Source organism: Dichomitus squalens (assembly GCF_000275845.1).
Source record: "Dichomitus squalens LYAD-421 SS1 unplaced genomic scaffold DICSQscaffold_10, whole genome shotgun sequence".
NCBI classification, from domain to species: Eukaryota; Fungi; Basidiomycota; class Agaricomycetes; order Polyporales; family Polyporaceae; genus Dichomitus; species Dichomitus squalens.
In genome coordinates, this window is record NW_006766892.1 from 573,583 (window position 1) to 592,747 (window position 19,165).

The 19,165-nt window shown below is 59.2% G+C and overlaps 4 protein-coding genes across 4 annotated transcripts; 3 read left to right on the plus strand and 1 right to left on the minus strand.

Annotated features, from left to right (window-relative positions):
- The first annotated feature begins 2,009 nt into the window (after positions 1 to 2,009).
- DICSQDRAFT_135879 (PLP-dependent transferase) lies at positions 2,010 to 4,770 on the plus strand. Its single transcript, XM_007364946.1, has 12 exons — positions 2,010 to 2,294; positions 2,368 to 2,415; positions 2,484 to 2,766; positions 2,891 to 3,091; positions 3,169 to 3,217; positions 3,278 to 3,329; positions 3,385 to 3,520; positions 3,579 to 3,624; positions 3,692 to 3,802; positions 3,888 to 3,948; positions 4,021 to 4,436; positions 4,501 to 4,770. Exons 1-12 carry the CDS (start codon positions 2,156 to 2,158, stop codon positions 4,570 to 4,572), a joined length of 1,614 nt encoding a protein of 537 aa, XP_007365008.1. The 5' UTR covers positions 2,010 to 2,155; the 3' UTR covers positions 4,573 to 4,770.
- Positions 4,771 to 4,808: 38 nt separating this feature from the next.
- DICSQDRAFT_135880 (uncharacterized protein) lies at positions 4,809 to 7,537 on the plus strand. Its single transcript, XM_007364947.1, has 8 exons — positions 4,809 to 6,094; positions 6,176 to 6,252; positions 6,312 to 6,405; positions 6,460 to 6,693; positions 6,756 to 6,909; positions 6,964 to 7,047; positions 7,105 to 7,256; positions 7,321 to 7,537. The coding sequence occupies exons 1-8, from the start codon at positions 6,079 to 6,081 to the stop codon at positions 7,509 to 7,511; spliced, it is 1,002 nt and encodes a 333-aa protein (XP_007365009.1). The 5' UTR covers positions 4,809 to 6,078; the 3' UTR covers positions 7,512 to 7,537.
- A 309-nt stretch (positions 7,538 to 7,846) lies between these two features.
- On the plus strand, positions 7,847 to 12,661 carry DICSQDRAFT_104681 (uncharacterized protein; the record flags this gene model as incomplete). The annotated part of the gene is made up of 14 exons (XM_007364948.1): positions 7,847 to 8,006; positions 8,121 to 8,218; positions 8,296 to 8,712; positions 8,814 to 9,402; positions 9,460 to 9,770; positions 9,833 to 10,034; positions 10,089 to 10,763; positions 10,814 to 11,544; positions 11,601 to 11,753; positions 11,807 to 12,094; positions 12,153 to 12,266; positions 12,326 to 12,453; positions 12,514 to 12,558; positions 12,622 to 12,661. The coding sequence occupies 14 exons, from the start codon at positions 7,847 to 7,849 to the stop codon at positions 12,659 to 12,661; spliced, it is 3,951 nt and encodes a 1,316-aa protein (XP_007365010.1).
- Positions 12,662 to 13,036: 375 nt separating this feature from the next.
- On the minus strand, positions 13,037 to 19,026 carry DICSQDRAFT_180170 (uncharacterized protein). Its single transcript, XM_007364949.1, has 4 exons — positions 17,079 to 19,026; positions 16,369 to 16,995; positions 15,186 to 16,308; positions 13,037 to 15,098 (listed from the first exon to the last, which is right to left on the minus strand). The coding sequence occupies exons 1-4, from the start codon at positions 18,114 to 18,116 to the stop codon at positions 13,372 to 13,374; spliced, it is 4,515 nt and encodes a 1,504-aa protein (XP_007365011.1). The 5' UTR covers positions 18,117 to 19,026; the 3' UTR covers positions 13,037 to 13,371.
- Positions 19,027 to 19,165: the final 139 nt, after the last annotated feature.

The following is a 19,165-nucleotide window of genomic DNA, read 5'->3' on the forward strand; positions in this document are numbered from 1 at the left end:
CGAAACCGACCTTGCGAAGCGGCATGCGGAGCCTCCGCGACTCTCCATCCGAGCTTGCTTATTGCCCTACGCGGATCTCAGGTACTGACTCTTAGCCCAATGAGCAGGTTCGTACCCGCTGCCTTGGATCGAATCCATGCTAATTGATCATTAGCTCAAACCGCTTGCCTGCTCCTATCGTTCCGCACGGGTCTTGCACAATTGCGGAGGGTGAAAACGGTCTATCGTCCCAACTCTGCTGATATATCTTGATCCGAATCTCCGACATGACTTTAAAAGCCTTTCGAAGACAATTTACTCCGCCCCGGGCGCAAACCGCCTCCCCAAGGGCGTCCCCACGTCCAGGTATGTCCCTCGCCTCTTCCAGCGGCGATGCCGCTAGCCCTTACGGCAGCCTTGTGCTCATTGGCATTTTGTCATTGATCTGTCTGTAGGGTGCACGGTCTCTTGGTCACACTGCGAGTGACCTTCCAGTGTACATCCGCACTCCGCCCACCCGCATCCATCGCGCTTCTTGTTAGGTTCAACATTCACTTCGCTCAAGGTGAGTGCCGTGGATAACCCATAGATTGGGTTCAGAGATGAAGTGATTGAGCCCGCAGATTTCCTGAAGCCTTCTGCGAAGCGGCATGCGCAGCCTAACAAGACGCGTAGTAACGAGCGCGCGAAGTATGTGTATTATGCATGGAAGGGCGGGCACCCCGACGTCGTTAGGGCCTTGACGCTGTTAGCGCCATTGGTGAGTCAGTCATCAAATCGAGGAATGACGGCCAACTTATTATGTTGTAGATCTGTACATAGTCTTCCTGTTCTGGAGCATGCAGGACATACATCAGGTTAGTTTACGACGCTCTGATACCGTTCCCTGCATGTCTTCGGTCTACCATAAGCACAGAAAGACACCTTCACTTCCTCAGTCCATCATTAGACGTGCTCTTCGGGCATGCTGCTATGTGTCAGAAGCTGTCGGACAGGCTGTCTGGATTTTGAAGTAATCTTGCGTCAGGTGCCAATTTTGTATGAATGCACTCCATAACAGATGATATGTCTTCGGCTATGCCCTCTAACAAAGCCTGCTGTTGATCGATATTCGTTACTCAAGAGGTTCAGAACTGCCTTTTGCCCGTCCGTTCGTGGGGCGGTGGGGCGAAAATTTGGTGTGACTGAATCTGGCCACCAGCAGGAGAGTTGAGCGGATGCGCCCATCACGTTTGCGGAGCTCGGCGTTGACTGTCATCTCCTATATTCTTGGCGTTTCTGAGCTCTCTGCCGCCGCCTGCTCTCTCGAACAGGCATTGAGTCGCCAACCTGCCTCCGGCGCAGCTCTCGCGCAACCCGCAGCCTCCAATTATCATCAGAATCACATCGATAGGTGTGGTCTAAACCACTCATACACCTGGTACAAGGCTCGGGCCTATCCCCAGCACTTGGTCACGTATCTCCTCTGCTGCGCATTCAAAGTGTGTGCTGAGCGCACGTTGTGTTTGACCAACGCGCCCAACTGTTGTTGCGATATCTCTTATCACCGGGTCCTGTGAGCCGCTTATAGTTAGGCACGTATGTAGTCGCATGCTGTTTGTCACCTACAGTGCTTTGCAAAAAAGATTGCAGTGCGAAGCGCGCCAATCCGGTTTGCCCCTGCTTGGTCCCCCGTCGGCTACGGCGAGGATTTCTGTTTCGGGAACCGGGCGCTCACAAGGACTCCGTCCGTCAAAGCCGTGCTTGAGTCCGTGCCCGCTTTCCTACTGCCAAAATGCACGACGATGTTCTTTGCCTCAGCAACATAACTTTCTGAACATATTTGGTAGGTTTGTACCTGAAAAATCGACCATGCTGCAAGGAGGCTCCCGGCATTGCGGGCGTTTCCCCGGGTGGGCAAACAGAGACAAACAGGATTTTGCGCGCTTCGCACTGCAATCTTTTTTGCAAAGCACTGTAAGTATGATATATATAAGTACTTACCTGCACATGGCGTAGATGTTCCCAGGAGCTCCTCATGAAACCAGTCATTCTGTCCTGGCTTATCTATTCGTAGCCGCTGACTCATAGGTCGTCTCAGGCCTCACCGTGGGGTATCTCGGAGGGCCGCGTCAACAGTCGTCTCTTGCTGCCAACTTACGAACCCCCCCGCACCGTCGCCATCGTCCAGAGCAAGATGGAATACACCGAGAAGCAACCCAAGGCCATTGACCTGGCACATCACCTCTCGGATGTCTCGCGAGCACGTGAGACGTCCCCATTGAAGGATTTGGCGCGGCAGTTCGGACGCCCGGGCCTTATCTCATTGGCGGGAGGTGAGTACGCGCTCTTGGAAGTGCCCTCGGTTCGGAAGACGTAGTGCTTGTTGTTAATGGCGTGATCCTCCAGGCATGCCAAACGAGGCGTACTTCCCGTTCGCCTCCATCTCTGGTGACAGTGAGTGTCACCTGTCGCGTTGATTGTGTCAGTCCAATCAAGTGATTAACTCTACTCATGATGTGCAGTTCTTCATCCTGCCTCGTTCTCGACTTCAAACGATGATAATGAAGAGTCTATCTCCTGGTTTTGGAAGCTCTTCGGCGGCTCTCGCAAGGAGAAAACTAGTCCAATCACTATTCCGAAGCACCCAGCCAAGCCGGACGACATCAACCTGACGGTAGCGTTGCAGTACGGAACGGCAACCGGCCTGCCACAACTCCAGAAGTTCATCAGCGAATTTGTAGAGAAGGTTTACCAGCCTGCCTATGCAGACTGGACTGCACTCGTGCAGACTGGCAACACGGATGGGTAAGTGTTATGAGCGCCTACTATTTCTAGCGGTGGTGCGCCACTGCAGCGTTCTTCTCCCCTAAATGGATCTCCTTACCGGCGGAGAAGGGTAGCAGCTCAATTCTGTGTATTTCTATTCCAGCTGGTCGAGGTGCCTCAGCTTGCTGTGCAACCCAGGCGAAGCGTTCATTACCGAAGACTGGACTTACCCTTCTGCGCTCGCGGGCAGCGTGCCTTCTGGCAAGCTCCCTGTCGGCGTGCCCATGGATGATCAGGGCATGCGCCACGACGAGCTTCGGAAGGTCCTGGAGGAATGGGACGAGGCCGCGCGAGGAGCGAAGCGGTACGCGTTTCATTGAAGGCGATCCGATCGCACTGGGTCCCTCGGTCACGAACTCCGCTGATCTCTCTTCCCTTAAGCCCTCATGTTATGTACACGGTCCCGATAGGCCAGAACCCGACGGGCGTGGTCTGTGTCTATGTTGATCGGAAGCAATCTGAACGCGGTCATTTACTGAATTTACGGTAGACTATGGGGCTTGAGAGAAAGAAGGCGATCTACGACATCTGCGTCGAGTTCGGTCAGCGGTGTGTTCCTCACTGACGAAGGGCCTCATTCTGACGTACCGGAAATAGACATCATAATCGTTGAAGATGACCCTTACTACTTCCTCCAAATGGGCAAATACGCCGCACAGTCAGCACGAGCCCCGCATGCAGGGTTCGCGGATCCCGCAGGATGGCTCACCAGCCTGGCGCCCAGCTATGTCAAGTAGGCTATCTATGAGGCCTCGTGTACACTATCACTCAAACATTCGCCCTGGTGTTAGGATTGACTACCAAGGTCGAGTTATACGCCTGGACACGTTTTCGAAGGTAAGGTGGAAGAAGCTACCTCAACAGTCTGTGTTTGTCAACCCATGCCGACCCTCAAACTCCGTAGACTATAGCTCCCGGTTCCAGGTTGGGCTTCTTCACCTGCAATCCTGTCTTTGCGGAACGGCTGGAGCGCATTGGAGAGACGTCTACCCAGGCCCCATGTGGCTTTGGTCAGGTGCGTCTCTATATCACTGATAGCCAACCTTGTGGGACATGCCGTGGCTCACGGGAAGACTAATTGATCTGTGTCCTTCGCGTAGTCTCTGATCACCCAACTGCTGACCACATGGCAGTTCGACGGTTACGCTAGGTGGCTGCAGGGTAAGTTGATGACCCCACACAGGTTCCAATCCCGTTGATCATGTGTCCCTCATCCTGCATTCTGCTCGTCAGGTTTGGCGGCGCAGTATACATCGCGCCGCAACTCATTCATCGATGCCCTCCAGAGCGAGTTCCACTTGCGAGTATCCGTGGGCACGGCCGGCTCTTGGAAGGATTGCGTGATCTACACGGCGTCAGCCAAGGCCAGGCGCGGGGACGCCATGTCGGAGAAGGCGGCGCTCTTTGGTCAGGGCAAGCCGCTCTTCAGCTTCGTCCCGCCGTCTGCAGGCATGTTCCTCTGGCTCAAATTCCACTGGGACAACGTTCCCGGCTTCAAGGAGGGTGACGAGGATACTTTGGAGATGAAGCTCTGGAAGAAGCTTGCTAAGGCCGGCGTGCTCGTAGTGCCTGGGCGTTTCTTCGCGTCCGACGAAGACGAAGTGAGCCCTGTTGAAGGTCACTTCCGGATTTCCTTCAGCTATGCTTCTGTACGTACCCAGCTTTTGATTTCTGAGTACGATTTTCTATGCTAAACCACGTCTGGAAACACAGAACGAGGCCTTCAAGAAGTCTGCCAAGATCCTCAGCGAGGTTGTGGGCGACTTTTTCCATCATCAGTCTTAACCTACTCCAGACTCCTCCCTTCGAGAGTGTGATTTTGGACTGTGTTGCATAGGGGCAGCATATATGAGTGTATTGCTGAGTGCTGGGTCGTAGCAAAGTATAAAGTCAACGAGAAGGTAGTGAAAGCGACGGAATTGTCAATTGTGCATCTGTAGCATGAGCGCTCAATATAATGCTCGGCCGAAACTTTATCTCAGCCACCACCGTGACGACTCACGGGCGCTCGACGCGAACTTGCCTCCCCTCATTCACCTCCCGACCCGCCCTAAACCGTCGCGGCACGCGCACCATTCTATACGCGCCCTTGACAATTCCATGACATCGACCTCCGCCACCTCCGCCCCGCTCGCCTCACTATCCGATGACATCCAACGGGCACTCCAGCAGGCTGTAGGAGACGCGAACAATGCCGCCAACGCCGCCGCCGTTCAGGCCAAGGCGAAGAAGTCGAAGCGGCAGCGGGACGAGGCTGGGGATGGGACCGTGGCGGAGGACGCTGGCAACGTGAGGAAGAAGAAAAAGTCGAAGCACCGTGACGCGAGTGCGAGTGCGAGTGCGGAGCAGGCGGGTGCAAGCACGAGCGAGTCCCCCTCGGGATCGAGCAATGAGCGCACGCCTGGCGCTGTGTCAGGCGCGGGTGCAGGTGTAAGTAACGATACTCCGGGGGCAAGTCCGGATATCACTGCAACCGCGCCTTCCAAAAAGAAAAAAAAGGGCAAAGGCAAGGAGCGTGCGCACGAGGACCAGTCACAATCTCAACCCATATCACTACTATCTGCCCCCGACGCGCTTGCTCCTGCGCAGGTTGTCCCCACCCAAGGCGAGATCCCCCAAGCCGTGATCCAGCAGCCCGTACCGACGACGAGCAGCAGCGTGGTCCCAATGGACCTTGCGACGTCTTCCGCGGACTTTATCTCTGCAGTGGTTGCGGCGGCCTCGGCGACCGCCGGGCAGCAACCTCAGGGTGGGCAGTCCCTCGACCAGGCGATGCAGCAGTATATGGCCTATCCACCCCCCGAGTTCGACCCTTACGCCTACGCCGGCCCTCCCCCAGGTCATCCTCCACACCCGCCCTCAGGACTGCCGCCGGCGCACGGGCAGCCGCACCATCCGTTCCCAGCACCGTTCCCAGATATGACGGGCATCCTGCCCGACTTGAACTTCGCGTCCAGCGAGGACCTGCTACGCAGCCTGCAAGAGTTCGATATCTCGAAGGTTGTCACCGTGCTCAAGACGCTTGGCGAGGCAGCTGCCGCTGCGAACATCCATCTGAACGGCCCGCCGATGTTCGTGCCCGTTCCCCAGCAGCCGCCTCCCCCCACGGTGCAGCAGCAGCCGGTGCGGTCGGAGGCGATTCTGGGCAGGCCCCCGAAGCAGAAGAAAGGCAGGGGGCAGGGAGCGAACGGGGCAGGGGGGACAGGGGAGGCTGCCCCGCCTCAACCGGATAACCCTGACCATGCGCATATGCTCGCGAACGTGTGGATGAACGCATCGAAGCTTGCGGAAATGGTCCGGACGGAAGGTCAGTAGGCCCCAGACGCTCGGCTAGTTCATCGTGACATGTGCGACCGGATGCTGATCATGGGGTCTTTGTTGCGTGAAGGCTTGGTGTATAAGAAGGGCAAATTCTCTGCGACGGAGGAGGCGCAGCTGGCCGCTGCGATCGAGCGGTACCGCGTCGTGAGTATATGCGGGTGGCCCGCTACCGCGGTACGACGACTGACGCGGTCGGGTTGCAGAAGAAGGGTCTTTCTCAGGCTGAGCTCGACCAGATCGTGTTCTCAAACAAGGTGGGGCGGGAGAAGGGGCACGAGTCGTTCTGGTCGGAGATCAGTAGGTCATCCTAGGCTCCACCGGGGGGTAAGCTCGCTGACCAAGAAAAACCAGCGTCTGCATTGCAGCTGCGTCCCATCATCGCCGTGTACCATCATGTCAGGCGGACACGACATCCGTATGCGGGCAAGGGGACATGGACAAAAACTGAGGATGAATTGCTGATCCAGTCTGTACAAGACCTTGGGCAACAATGGGAAAAGATCAGCGACATCGTTCAGCGGACGGCCGCGGACTGTCGTGATAGGTACCGAAACCACCTCCAGGATCGGGACGTCCGGCGTAGTGGTACGTAGATGCGGCCAAACTGGCCGCGCGTTTATCTCTGACGAACCCCCTCGCTTTGCCAGGAACGTGGTCCAAAGAGGAGGAGGAAGAGCTGACGAGAATCGTGACGGAGATGACGGTAGGCCAGGGCAAGGACATGGACAACGACATCTTCTGGGGCGTCGTGAGTCAGAAGATGGGCGGTACGCGGGGTCGACAACAATGCAGGATCAAATGGTATGAGACCTTGCAACGGCTCGTTTGCGTCTCGCTGAAGGGGTGCGGTTGTAGGACCGATTCTTTGGCTCCTCAGCTCAAGAATACGGGCGAGCGGCCGCGCTGGAGTGCGATGGACGCTTATATTCTAGTGCACAAGTGCGTAATCCACCGAGCGCGCGCTATGCGAGGTACTGAAGCATGCCACTTTCGCAGGGTCGACTCGATGAACGTGCGAGACGACACAGAGATCGACTGGAAGCTGCTGCCCGACGAGAACTGGAATGTCTGGAGCGCGCACTCGCTGCAGAGGCGGTGGCTAACAATGAAGCGGAGCATCAAGGGCTTCGAGGAGATGTCCCACGCAGGCAAGTCAATTCATCGGCGATCTGCGGCTGCCGGCCCTGCTAGCTGACGCTTGACATTGCACAGAGATCATGGAGATCCTGAAAACGAAGAAGGCGCAGTCGCCACCGCCATCGTCAATAAGCCGAAAGAAAAAGAGCAAGTTCACTAGCGCGGAGGCGGTGAACGATGTCGACGACGTTGAGATGGAGGGGCAGCCGGAGGCGGGGTCGAGCAGCGGGCCCGGTACCTTTGTCGGTGCTGCGGGTCTAGACTGAAGGGGCACAAAGGACGTGGTGGAATGGGGTACGGTCGAAGAGACCTTGCTTTGTCGCTCTTCGCTAAGTATCTGCTGCTATCAGTACAGTTGCTTTGTTGCCAGACGCGGCCACGTGACGGTAGAGACGCGTCTCTGTCGAACCAGGCCAAAAGGGGAAGCGCCTGTGGTTGTCGGTTTAGATCCATCGCGTGCCACTGCCACTGCGCTCAGCCTGAGGCGTGTCCCGTATCTGCCCAACTTCACCGCCAGGCTGCTATTTATCTTTCCCTTCTCTCAGTCTTTGTTGATATCTCGTTTCTCTCTGGCTCGCGTGCTCGCGTCGATCTCGCCATCATGGCGTTCCCTCAAACCCCAAGAAAAGTCCCGCTTGCTGTAGAGGACGAACATGTACCGAGGCCCAAGCCCAGGTCGATTGGCTCGAGCGTGACGAAGCGCGTATTCTTCTGTGGTGTTGTGGTAGAAGGTACGGAGGGTGGACGGGAGCTTCCTCAAGGTGCGTACGAGAATGTGACTGGGATTTTGTAAGACACCGTGGGTCGCGACCGTCGGGGTGGAAGGTACCTGTAGGAAATTCAGTGCAATCCCTAACGTCGCGCGTATTATACAGATGTTCAAGACCTCATTGCCTCTTTGGGCGAAAGTGTGGATATGGTACCGGAGCCGACACAGACTTCACCAACTCAGGCTAACGAAGATGCCCAAGCAGTGCGTGTATCTCACGAGTGTCTCTGTTCTTGGACGTCCGCAAACCTCACAAGCTTTGCCCATGGCGCTCTACCTAGGCTACAAGACGACGAGCTATGACGAACACGTCTGCATTTGCTGACCTGGTCAAAGAACTGATCGCGACCGAGCGCAACTATGTCAAGAAGATACGGATCCTCAAGACGGACTACGCCGACCCCCTGCGCTCCTACTCCAAAGACAAACACACTGCCATTATCGGCCCTTACGAAGCTAAGACGCTCTTTGGCAACATCGACCAGCTCCTCCCCGTGAACGAGGCGTTTCTCGCCGACCTTGAGAAGATGGACCGCGATGGCAACGGCAGCCCAGGCGTGGGCGACGTCGCGCTCAAGCACTTCAAGAAGCTCAAGGGGTTCGAGAAGTACGGGCAGTACTTTGCGAAGCACGAGGAGGTGCAGAGGCTGCTGGAGCAGGAGCAGAAGAAGAATTCGCGATTTGCGGAGTTCATCGAGGTGCGTTTATTGAGCTGCCTCCCGCGTCGCTTCGCCCCCTCTAGTCTCGATCTCATCATCCCCGTCTGCAACTTTTCTGCGAATCGCTTGCGCACATATAGCGCGTCAAGTACAGCACCGCGTTCGACTCCAAGAACAAGTTCGGCCTGAATCAGCTCATCGCCGAGCCATGGCAGCGCATCCCGCGATATACCCTCCTCTTCAACACCATGCTCAAGCACATGGCCATGAACCACCCCCAGCGCGCCCCGCTTGTGGCAGCCATTCAGGCTGCGACTGTTATCGCGAAGGCGGAAACGGACGCAGAGACGAAGCGCATGGCGATCATGCACTGTTTGTCCATGACCATCGAGGACTTCCCTGTGTCTCTCATCTCTAACTCCCGGCAGTTCGTGGACTGTATAGACGTCCAGGACGTCATCGCCCCGGACCCGCACGCGCCTGTGTCGTCGAGCGGGCCTGCGTCGGCTGGGACGCTGCATTGCACGCTGTTCCTATTCGACGACAAGGTGATGATCGTCAAGCGGCCCGCAGAGAAGAGCGGCAGGACACTTGCAGGACTGGACCCCCCTCATCTCGACAAGGTTATTAAGGGCGGAACGCTTCCGTCGAGCATGCGGAAGGGTGGATTACTTTGCAAGGGCGTCGTGGACATCACGGACGTGAACGCGACCGACGTTGGCGGAGCCGGTATGTCTGCATGTCATTTTCCCTCTCACAACCTGACTGAACTCGCTTTGTACCCAGATTTCCATATCTTCCTCGAGAACGCGCTCCTTGAACAGTCAGAGCGCTGGGGCGGTCGCCAGTTCCGCTCGCTCTCGGTCGTGTTCCCCCCGGCGGCGGTCTATCTGGACCCTTTGCGCACTGAGCGAGAGAAGCAGCGGTTCCTCGATAACATGTGGAACGCACAGGCTCGCTTCCGGACGAGGATGGAGCGGTCGATCGTTCTCAAGGGCGAGGAGCGCGAAGTGGAGAACAGGGGTGGCTACATCACAAACGCGCTCACATACTTTAATCTGTACACGCGCATGAACTTCCTGCAGGAGCCCAAGAAGGTGCGTGGCCTCAGAGGCTCGGTAGAGCGAGACGTTGATGTGTGAATGCTATGTATACGCAGACCAAGATCGTGATGCACATTGATCAGGAGGGCGTGGCAGACCCGATACCGTTCGGAGATGTCGATGGCCCGTACGTCGTTGTCAGGGTACAGCCGATGGCGGGCGAGCTCGCGAGGTATAGCGTGACATCCACCTATGAAGAAGAGGTAGAGGAAGACATCATGCAGACAAGCCGCATCCCAGAGCGCATCGTCCAAACTAGTATGTGCATCAATCCCTATACGTTCAAGAGACGCTACTTATCGTTCCATCCAGTCCACCAGTACGGCTTGTTCAAGTTTAAGACAAACACGACGTCAAGTCGCCCCACTACGCCCACCGCCACCCGTTCCCGCGCAGCCATATTCGGCCTCGACGTGATATCGCGCAACCTCTTCGGCTCACGCGCCGCCGCAACTAGCATGTCTGACTTTTTTGGGGGCTCGATGAGCAGTCATCGTCGCTCACGGACAACGGACAGCCGCAACTCGACGCTCACTGGCACAGCGAGCACCGCGGGGAGCAGCATGACGCGCTTCTCGCGTAGCTCGACGACTACCGCGGCGACGTCTGTTATGGACGATGAGCCAGCCCAATCGGCGTCGATGTCAAAGGGCTCTAGGAGCTCTAGGTCGCGCTCGTTGTCCAAGGGGGCGAAGAAGCTCGTGAAGAGGGCGAAGTCCCCCTTCATGAGCGAGAGGGAGGATACGGACGAGGACAGCCCGGGACCTTCGTACCATGGACGGTCGCGCTCCTATCACGAAGACTCGTTCAAGCGCTCGAAGTCGCTGCCGAGGACGGACGGTCCGCGGATGGTGGGCGTCCCTGTAGACGATTCAGAGCGGGATCTGGCGATGCGGTTGGAGCTAGCGAGAAGGAATAGCAAGAACCAGCATGGGCATGAGTACGATGTGGCTATAGAGGAGCCCTCGGAGGAGACGATATACGAAGGTAGCCAAGTTTGCTTGTCCGACAGAACGAAAGTACTGAGTCAATTGCAGATGAAGCTCCTGCTCATCGCCCGTTGTCAACGACGTCGAGGATTCCGAGGACGCTGCCCGAGCCTCCGTCAGAATACGACTACGAAAGTCAGAGGTCGTCGACTCCGTCAACGTTCCGTGCGCATTCACCAGCGCCTAGCACTATTATGGACCCATATTCGAGGCCGCTGTCTCGCAATTCCTCCAACCAGTCTAGACCGATGGGTCCACGTAGCCCTTCTCCGCTCCCAAGCCCTCGTGGGGGCCCCATCCAGCTGCCAACCCTCGAGACTGACGGTGAAATGACCCTCGTGAACGCTGGGTTTCCGACGACGCCTACTCACCGTGTCTATCCACGGACACCCATACCTCGAAGCAAGCGTCAGCCCTTCGAGCCAACAGGTGTACTCAACACCGAGACGACACCCAAAGCGAATGCCGAGGCGAATGGAGATCCATCCAAACCGCCAAGCATCATCGAGCCGCTCTCGATCAAGAAGCGGTCATCGGTGCACACGAACTGTTCTGTCACCACTTTGTCGGTAGGGTCAGGTTCGCCTGGGTCAGCGAAGAAGACACAGCTCACGCTGACGCGCCGTCCGTCGCCGATCGGCAAGAGCGCTTTCGCGAATGCGTCGACAAGGCGGGTGTCAGGGCAGCGGACAACGAAGGCGCTCCATGTTGAGGACGATGTAGACCCAGATCAGCTGGAGGTGAAGCTGAAACGCGGTGCGGAGGCCCTGAAGGCGGATGTGAGTGACTATATGCGCGTATTCAGGGTTGTAACTCATTGCAGTTGACTTCGCAGATCGAAACTTCGCATCGCGCGGTCAAGAGGATCAGGCTCGAGACGCAGAAAGCAGTATCGGCGTCTCCAGTCCGCGCTGCTGTGGCGGTCTGGGAGACGAGACCCACAGTCTCGCCCGTGAAGCGCACTCCACAGCGGGCAACCCCTGCTCTAGTATGTGCTTATCCTACTGCTTTTGCTGAGAATATCTACTGATGATGCTGCAGACGAAAGAGGCGGAGGCGCGGCGTGCAGAGATGCTGCAAGCAATTGGCAAGCGGAGTGGGGAGACCAGCGGCCCGTCCCGTCCACGCGTTCAGACGATGTTCGAGTCTTCATCATCTTCCTCATCTATCTTGAGTGGTAGTGGGAGTCCCAGAAGTGCTGTCGCCGAGGATTCTATGCGCACTATCGATGATTTTGCTGAAGAAGCGGACGAACACTTGGAACAGGCCTTAAGGTATCAGGAATCCGTGACTTCTGAGATCTGGACCCTTGTACAGCTTTTGCGGCAGGTATGTCGTATCACGGCGTTGTGCACTCGCCCTTTCTGATGATACGTTCTGCTCACAGAAGACAAGCGAGCTAGCCAAGAGCGGACTCGAGACACAGAACTGGAAGCGACAGTACGAGGTCGTGAATCAGCTGCTGAGCAATAGCCAGCAAGAAGTCAACGAACTCTATCAGGTCAGCTTGTTTCCACTCCGACTTCGTGGAGTCTCGCATGCTAACATATAGTACTACAGTACTTCAACGAAGAACTTGACGGCATGTTCGACGCAGCGAATCTACCCGACGATGACGCCTGGGCCGCCATGACCAAGAAGATGAAGGAGGCAGAACAGGGCAAGGCGAAGGCGGAACATGAGAATTCGTATGTCCTTGAACGTAAACCTCATCGTATACACACACTTGACATACTGCCTATATGCAGTCTTCTCAAGACACGGATCGCGGAGTTGGAGATACAGCACGAGCAGTGAGTACATATACCTTAGAGCTAATTGCCGTACATCATGCTCACGTGTAGCAACTCGCGCAGGTGGGAGACGTTGCTTCGAGAAAACGGGCTCATACCCTGAGGTACCCCCTGGGCCATTCATCACACGACTTACTGCATTTATGATAACAGGCATGCATCATCTGCTCAATTTTACACATGTATGATACAGTACGGATTACAGGCTTTCTTTCTCTACATATACACATTATGTGCTTCACAGTCGATGGTCTTGACCGCTCCTATCACATGTTTGTCGCCTTAGACCACTTGGACCATTGCGAGCCACGAAACGTTCATCTCGCGTTGTGTGTGCAGGTCATGGCCTGGCAAGAAGTGTGGGGGCACTGTAATGTGATTGCAAAGGGTGCCCATCAGAGCAAATTTATTATGTGGTATAGCCGGACATGGCACAGCGTCCGAGTCGGTGAGGTGAACGCTATGGGATGCGGCAAGAGCTGTATGCATGTGTGTGAATAAATCCGGGTCCGGGAGACTACTGTATGAAGGTACGATGCATATGGTACAGAGACATATGTTTAAGTTTAAGATGTTAAGATACTGCAGCGGTAGAAGGTCGTGGGACTTCGTTACTTCGTACAGTACGGGCGAAGGTCTACATGGGCGTGCAAGCAATCGAATGTTTCTACACGAACAGTCATTAGGGACTGAAGCATGGGGAAGGGCAAGGTGCGTGTGTGGGTGTGATCGAACGATCGAATGCAGATGATGTTGTATGGAACGACGGTATGCAGTATGGAAATGATGAGGTATGCGAAACGGGGGTGGGGGTCACCGACCGAGAGCGGGGTTGACAGGCGTCATGGCCGTCCGACGCTGGAAGAGGAGTATGTTCCTCAGCGACTTCCTCGCCGAGAGGCCGCCAGTGCTGCCCGTCGTTGGATCCTGTGGGTCCTTTCTGCTCAACGTGTCGTCCCGGAAGCCGACCCCGTTCTCCTTCGCACGGGACGAAGAGACAAAGAGAGACTTGTGCCTCTTCGGACTGGAGGAGTAGTCGTAGACGCGAGCGCCGTGTGGCTGAGGAACGTCCAGATATTGGCTGCGCATGGCCACGCTATCCATCGACGTCCTGCTACGCATCGGACGCCGCAGCTCTTCATGACCCATGTGGACGTCTATCATCGAGTTCGCAGACGACGACGACGACGACGCAGATGCCCGGCCCCGCAGCGAAGCGCGCCTGATCCACTGCATCAGGCCACTCGACGTATGAGCAGGCGAAGACGGACTGTCCGCGATGACCGGAGGGTTGGGCGACGTCCGACCAGACGAGGACGACGCCGAACGCGAGAGGGAGCGCGGCGTCTGGAAGAACGTGCGTACGTTGTAGACCACAAAGCGCGAGCGTTTCGGCACCCCCTCGCGTCCGCGGCTGGGGTCCGTGTCGCGCACCGTCCCGTTGGGCGATATGCCAGGGGTAGGTATGGGAAGGGGCGACGTCTCCACCGGGCTTGGCAAGGCGGAGGACGCAGAGGAGCAGCGCGACGCGTCAGGCGGGGAGTCGAGCGAGAGCGGCTCAGGGCTCTGTATGTATGGCCCCGCCGGCTGGCCTTGCTGCTCAGCGTTCATCTGGGCGATGGCGGTGTATATAGCGGGCGCGATAGAACTAGGCGGTTTCTTGTGCCGCCGCGCAGCTAGCGACTTCGCCCGGAGGGACAAGCCACCGGAATCTTGCTTTGCAGCAGGTGCACCAGCATCTGCCACTGTACTCGTGGCGTAACCGGTGGGCAAGGGCGCCACGGGCGGGGCAGGCAAGTCGAGGTCGATTAAGCCCTTCCTCCGGTGGACGACTACATTGTCGTACTTGCGCCTCGCCGCAGAGAAGCTCAAGCTGGCGATGCTGATGCCAGAGCTCGAACGCGTGACGCCAGCCGGCTGCCTGTTCTTCCCGGACCCGGGGACACGCACCTGGAAGAGGTCCTCTCCGCGCATCTGCGCCTGGGCACGGGCCGCCAGGCAGGACTCGGAGAAGACGTCGTGCAGACCGCCCTCGACCTGGCTCCGGATCTGGCCCGTCGGACGGCTGATGCGCGAGTCGAACGCGATCGGCGCGAAGAACGCCTTGACGGAGGCGGTAGACGACCGCCTGCTGAGCGCGGCAGAGAACGTCGCCACCTGGGAGTGGTGCTCGGGCTTCGTCGGGATGCCGTCCAACCTGAACATGGTCTTCGAGCACCTCAGCTTCGCCGGGGACGGAAGCGAAGACGCGTTCTCGTGCTCGACCTCGCCCTCCTTCTCGAGCTCCGAGTTGGACTGGATCGTGGACAAGCGGCGCGCCGACTCGGGATTCAGCTCCGGAGGCGCGTCGTCCACCAACACCACAGACGGCACCTTCTCGTCCGTCTGCAGGCTCGAGAACGGCTCGCGCGCCCAAGTGCGCTTCGTCGCGAGCGCGTCGTTGATCGCCGCCATCCAAATAGCCTTCTCTTGCGGGCACGACGCCGCGAGCTCCAGGTGGTGCCCATACGCGCTCACCCGGAAGGTGTACGGGTACGACGCTGCATTGAGCAGTCAGGGTCAAGTAGGAAGACGAACTCGGTCAGCGCTCGAGCAAGCAGGTACGTGTGCGGAACGCTGCGACTCACGATCGTCCTCCTCGATGTCCACCACCTCGACCTCGCTCAGCGCGAACCAGTGCCGCGGCTCGTACACCCGGCCGCCCTTCGGGATCTTCGCGAGGATGCAGTACCCGCCCGCGTACAGGAACGCGCCGAGGTACTTCGCGCGCTGCACGGGGTACTGCACGACGTCCAACGCGCCCACGAGCAAGCACGGCCCCAGCGAAGACACAAAGTCCGCCGTCAGGTAGGCCGCGCGCGGCGCGGAGGCTTGTGCTTGTACAGGGACCAGGGGCGCCGTGGGCGTGCAGACGGAACAGGAAAAGGTTGGCGCGGTAGAGGCACCCGAGCCCGAGGACGCCGAGTTCGAGTGGCCGTGCGAAGGCGCGTACTCCGAAGAGGAGGGCGTCGATGCGGCGGAGGGCTGTCCCGAAGACCCCGAGGAAGACGGGCCCGCAGACGCGGGGGGCGGGGGCGGGGGCGGGTTCGCAAAGGCCAGTCGCGAGTGGATGAGGGCCGAGCGCAGGTTGTGCGCCTCCTTCTCGCTCGCGCGGTTGACGCGGCTCGTCACGTCGCGCATGGCCTCCAACGCCCGCCGGAGCGTGTCGCCCGACAAGCCGTGCCAGGTCGTTGTCGCTTCGGTGGGGGTGTCCTCGTCCTCGGCCGGGTCCCGGAGCGTGCGCTTCTTGAGCTGGTCGAGCAGCAGCGGGTACTTGCAGATCCTCTGCACGGGCTTGATGAGGTAGTCCGTGAGCTTGAGCCTGCGTCCCGTCCACCGCACCCTCCTCTCCAGAGCCGGCAGGGGGACGGCGGCAGTGGCAGGACCGGCGGTAGGGAAGGGGAGCTGGCCTCGCGCACCGAGATCCAGTGCTCCGGTGGGAAACGAGATGGGGGTCGAATGCCGCCGCTTCGTCTTGGTGGAGAACGACTCCATCGCGTCCTCTTCCGAGACCGGGGACGTAGGCGAGGAGACGTCAGCCTCCTCGACGGCGTCGGAGAGCGAGCCAGGCGATATACTCGACAATAGCGCCGCACACTTGTGCTCGTACGCGTCCCAAGCAGCCGGCGCGCGTTCCTGCGCCCGGCGCACCACGTCCCCCGCGGCGTTGTGCCCAGGGCAGAACGTCTCGTAGATGCCGAAAGCGGACGCCTGTCATGGGAGAGCCTGGGGTCAGTCACGGGGGCTCTGGGGAAATCATGTGAAACGCACCTCGTCCACGAACTTGGCCGCAACGAGCTCTATCGCGCGTTCTACCTCCTCCTCTGCCGCCACCACGTCCTCCGCTCTTTGCTCTCCGCTCTCGCCGCCTTGGGCAAAGGCTACGCGGAACGTCGTGACGCTGACCGTGTCGCGCAGCTCCTCGACGAGGCGCTCGTGGTACTTCAGCAGATCCTGGGCGTTCCTGCAGACGGCGCGGGCGTCCTTCTCCGGCATGAGAGGCGCGAAGGAGCGGGACTTGCCAGGTCTGAGGGTGAGCAGACGACTGGAGCTGTCCTTGTCGCGCTCTCTCGCCGCGGCATCGGCCGTAGGGTGTGGGCAAGACGTGTGTCGCTCGCGTTCTTGGACAGAGCTGCAGTCCGAGGTCGAGTTGGATAGGTAATCTGAAGCGCTGACGGACGGTGTAGGAGCGGGCGATGGCTGGAGGAAGGACGACCTGGAGCTGGGGAATAGGGAAGGTATCGAGAGGGCGGAGAACGTGGACGTCGACCGGCTGGGCGCCGGCAGCGACAGGCATTGCTGGGAAGCGGGCGGAGGGGGAGGGGCGAAGGCGGAGGGACCGGCCGAACCCGGGGTGGTGGGGGGCGTTGAGAGGAGCAGGAGCTGGTCGAGGTAAACCTTGTGAAGGGCGCGGAGAGCAAGCGTCAGCAGCGTCCGGACAGCGCAAGGGCTGGCACGGAGATGGAGGGAATGGAACGCACCGTGACCAGGGCGCGAAGGTCGAGAAGGTAGCCCACCTCCGTCGTGAGGAGCTCCATTAGGGCGTGATAGCGACGGAGCCCCTCCGCCCGCTCCTTCTGCCGTGCGCGTCCCATCTCCGCTTCACGCTCTAGCCCGAGTTCGGTGTCGCGAGGCTGCAGGTCCTGGTCGGGCATGTCTGCGTGCTCTGGAGGCCTGTTGTCCGACTCGCGCGCGGGCCTTTTCTCCTCCCCCTCCCCCTCCTTAACCGCCCCGGGCAGGTGCTCCGCCTCGTCCTCGTCCGATACGTCCCCCTCGTCCATACCCAAGTCCAGATCGAACAGCTTCCTTCCCACCCCCTTCAAGCCCGTCTCACTCGCGCCCATCCGAGCGCGTGAAACCCCACGCGTTGGGCTAGCGAGCGCGCGCCGCGTTAAGCTCGGAGGAAGCGACGGGTCCGCGTCCTCTTCCTCGCCCCTATAAACCGGCGTGTTCTCGCTCGTATGAGGTGGCGGTGGCAGCTCCTTGGGCGCTCCGTCCGCGCGCAAGGCCGGTCGGGGCGGAAGGGGCTTTGCGAAGTCGACCGGGAGGGACATCCGGCGCGTGGAGGCCCGGACGCGCGAGCTGTTGCTGCTGAGCGCAGCGAGCACGGGCGACGTCGCAGACGCGGGGACCTGGTCCTGCGCTGACGGTGAGGAGGTGAAGGGCGGGAGCGAGGCCGGGCGAGGGCCGTGCGCGCTCCGGTCGTCCGCGCGGGGGGACGAGGATGTCGGAGAGAGGGGGGTGGCAGGTGCGAGGCGTGGGGCCGGGGGCTGCTTGGGCGGCGGGGTGGGCGGACTGGTCGTCCATGTGGGATTGGGGGGAGAGGGGTGGTGACTGACATGGTCCTCACCGGATGCGGCCGCTGCGCTGGGAGGTGTCATGACGGGACTGCCGCCGAGATTTGTGCTGCTCATATTGGCGTGGCCGGGGGTGGGCACGAGCTGGCGGGGGGCAGCCTCGAGCATGGCCGTGCTGGTCGAGGCGTGGGCGACCTCCGGGGTGAGCGTGGGCGACGCCATGATGGGCGGCAGCGGGACGAAGGGACGCTTGGGGTTGCCGCGCAGGGCTCCGGCTGTGGGGGGGGGGGACGGTCGTCTGGGCCAGCGCGACGAGGTCGTTGGCGGAAGGTGGTTCTGGGACGGCGGGGTTGTGAGTGGCTACGCGACGGTGGAGCAAAGAGGGGCGGTTGGGAAGCACGTTCATGGAGGCTGACATGATGGCGAACACGATCGGCTTCGCGCATTCGGGATAAGACCGCGACGGGTGGGAGAGGAGGGGGGCACCCCAGAGGGCGTGGGGTCGCAGCGTCGTAGCGCGAGGGCTCGAGGAGGTTGGGAAAGGAGGCCCGGAGACAAGAATCCACAAGGCGGCGAGGGAAGTGACGAGAATCGCCCAAAAAAAAGATTGGGAAATGGGGCCGGCTGAGGCTGAGGCTGAGGCTGAGCTGCAGCTGGTTACCCCTCGCCTCGCCGGTTCGTAGACACGCGCCGAATCCGTCTACTATATCTCGCGTCCGTGCACACTTCCATCAATTCGGCACCAATCCTGCATTCAATCCTTGACATCTGCGACAGCACCATCTCCCAACGAGCTCACCGTCGCTCGCGTCCCCCTCGCCGGCGTCGGGGACGATGTGTATGGCGCCGAGTCCAGCAGCCTCCTCCTGTCTTGCATCCCCAATAAATGCCCGGTGACGGTGGCCTGACGCCATAGTTGACACACGCTAGGTACCCGGTCCTCGGCCCGGCCCTCCTCCATCCTCAAACCGCCACCCATAATTCTATCTTCTCGTGCTCTTTGGGCGCCTGTAATAGCACACACTGGCGCTTGCAGTCCGCCACATACGTCGCGCATGTACACTATGTACAATTTCTCCCCAACCATCAACCGATCTCCTGCGCTTCTCTCTAATGCCAAACTTAGTCCACCCCACACATGGCGCCCATCGTCATCCTCCTGTGTATACACTTGCATTCATCATCGGCTCTCTCCTCACAGACAACGCGGCAGCCCTAATTCCCCGCCCAGAGGCTCCCGACTGACGTGCTCTTCTATTAGCTCTGCATTA